General features: G+C 41.4%; 1 protein-coding gene across 2 annotated transcripts in view; it reads left to right on the plus strand.

Annotated features, from left to right (window-relative positions):
* Nucleotides 1-2,292, plus strand: part of LOC142760635 (cysteine-rich venom protein tigrin-like) — a 19,206-nt gene extending 16,914 nt beyond the window's left edge. For both annotated transcript variants that reach the window (XM_075863827.1, XM_075863828.1), the window contains exons 7-8: nucleotides 1-13; nucleotides 2,089-2,292. The exon at nucleotides 1-13 is cut by the window's left edge and continues 73 nt beyond it. In XM_075863827.1, the coding sequence (XP_075719942.1) occupies nucleotides 1-13; nucleotides 2,089-2,210 (135 nt within the window). In that variant the 3' untranslated portion in view covers nucleotides 2,211-2,292. The remainder of the gene's footprint in view (nucleotides 14-2,088) is intronic.
* The last annotated feature ends 409 nt before the right edge of the window (nucleotides 2,293-2,701 follow it).

Raw genomic sequence — 2,701 nt, forward strand, 5'->3', positions numbered from 1 at the left:
AATGGCTTGTGCAGTAAGTATAGACATTGGAAGAGAATTTCCAGGAGACATTTCTAATGTATAAATATTGTATTCAGCTTTTGAGATCTTATTTCTATGCTGAGACACACAATATGGAGAAAAGTATTGGGACACCAGTCATTCAGTCCATTACCCCAGGTGTATAAGATCCAGCTCCTCGCCCTGCAGTCGTCTTTACAGACATTTGTGATCGAACGGGTCATTGTAAAGAGATCACTGACCTCCAGCGCGGTCCTGTAATAGGACGTCACCGATGTAACGAGTCAGTTCCAGAAATTTCTTCCTTCCTAGATATTCCACCATCATCTGTGACTGATATTATTGTAAAGTGGAAGAAACCGCAGCAACTCAGCCACGAAGTGCAGACCACGTAAAGTTACAGAGCGGGGGCGCCAGGTTCTGAGGAGTAAGTGCAGAAAAGTTGCCAACGCTCTGCTGACTCAATAACTGCAGAGTACAGACCTCTGGTATTAACATAAGTACAAAAACTGTGCCCGGGAGCTTCATGGCATGGGGGCCGAGCAGCTGCATGCCAGCCTTACATCACCAAGCACAATGCCCAGCGTCAGGTGGAGGGGTGTAAAGCCGCCGCCACTGGACTCTGGAGCAGTGGACACGTGTTCTGTGGAGTGAGGCTTCTCTATCTGGCGGTCTGATGGACGAGTCTGGGTTTGGTGAATTCTAGAAGAACGTTACCTGTCTGACTGCATTGTGCCAGCTGTAAAGTTTGGTGGAGGAGGGATAATGCTATGGGCCTGGTTTTTCAGCGGTGCACAAAGCAAGATCCATAAAGACATGGTTGGTGGGTATATTTGGTGTGGAAGAACTTGCCTGGACGCACATAGTCCTCAACCCCTTCCAACACTTTTTGACGAAAATTGCGAGCCAGGCCCCCTCCCCTAACACCAGTGTCTGACCTCACTAATGTTCTTCTGGATGAATGAGCAAAAATTCCCACAGACACTTCAAAATCTTGTAGAAAACCTTCCCGGAAGAGCGGAAAATGTTCTAGCTGCAAAGGGAGGGAATAGCTCTATATTAATATCTATGGATCTAGAATGGGATGTGATAAAAGCTCCCATAGGTGTAATGTGTAGGTGTCCCAATACTTTTGTACATGGAGTGTATGTTCGCTTGAAGTTACAGGCCAAAACCTTGAGTCTGCACTACTGATTTTGAAGACAACATTTTCTGCTCTGGTCCGGTGTAGTGTTTAATTTAAAGAACAATATGAACATGCTAACTGGCTTGAATAATGGTATTTCTATATATGTGGGGGCATTGATGTTAATGAGGATTTAAGGTATCCATGGCAACACTGTACAGGAAGCAGAATAGGATATGTTGTTATTAGATTTTCTCTGTTGGGCAGCCTCGGGCCTACACTTCACTTTTGTATTCTCTGTAAAAATAGCTAGTTGGGTGTAAGTGCTTTATGGCAGCTGCAATGAATGGGAGTTAATAGACATACGTGTCAGACTTCTACTGTCTCCAAGAAGAGATGAAGTTCAAACACCTCCACAGAGAATGCAGAATGACACGGGGGGCTGCATACAGAGCCTTATCTGTGTATATAGCGTATAGTGGCTTATCTAGGCCTCCAGCAGTGCAATAGTACGGTCATTAACTTGCCCACTTCCTAATAACAGCGAGATGACTCTGCTCATTCTGTCCCAGTCTGTTTTGCAAAGCTGACAAGTGATCTGCAGAAAACAGGAAATGTCAGCCTATTGTGTGTGTTCCATTGACCAATGTGAAAACTTAAACATTTCAAGTTTTTTTTTTCATTAGGACATTCAGATTAAAAAAATCCAAATCTAATAAAAAAAAGTTTAAAAAATATTTAAATAGTTAAACAATCCTTTTCTGATAATACATTATTATTTTCTCATAATCCTTTCTAAATCGCCAGATAACACACTGTAAGGATCCTACATTAGGAGTTCACATAATACTCTATGATATAACAGGAATATGATATATGATTTTTTTTCTACATGACACAGTCAGCTCTGCTACATCTGTGGAACCTTGTTTTGAATATTCTTTTTTCGCTCCTCTTTTCAGCTAACTTTTGTCCAAACAGAGACACTTACAGCAACTGCAATTCACTCCAGGATTACTGCGGTATGGATTATATACAGGAGGGTTGTAAAGGATCATGTAACTGCAAAACTGAGATTATATAAAACTCTATTGATCAGTCAAAATTATGGAGAAAACATCAAGTGGTAGTTTGTCCGATTAACATTTTGTTCCTTTATAAGTAAATAAAAGCAATTCTAAATGAAACAGATGTAGTCGTTCTTGTCGGCTCTTATTGGTCTAGTAGAATTAGAGAATATGGAGCCTGGGATAGTTAAAGGGACGGTAAAACATGATGATGGGTGAAAACCATGTCTATTATATGGAGTGAGGCAAGATGAGGGCAAGACTTGTACGAATATAGCCAACGTGGGCATTTCTGTGACATTTTGTGGACGTTACTGGGCAAATTGGGGGCGTAGCATAAATGTCCTGCAAATGGGGATTCATCTGTCGGGTGTTATGCCAAATCTATCATTCAATTGACCCACGATTCAATATTACATTTCTCTGTAAACCACACAAAACATAAATAATTTTTTAGATAATACTCCTGTCTAGATATTGCTGTTACATACATGTGACGGCCCCCCCC

The sequence above is a fragment of the Rhinoderma darwinii genome, chromosome 4 (assembly GCF_050947455.1).
Source record: "Rhinoderma darwinii isolate aRhiDar2 chromosome 4, aRhiDar2.hap1, whole genome shotgun sequence".
Taxonomy (NCBI): domain Eukaryota; kingdom Metazoa; phylum Chordata; class Amphibia; order Anura; family Rhinodermatidae; genus Rhinoderma; species Rhinoderma darwinii.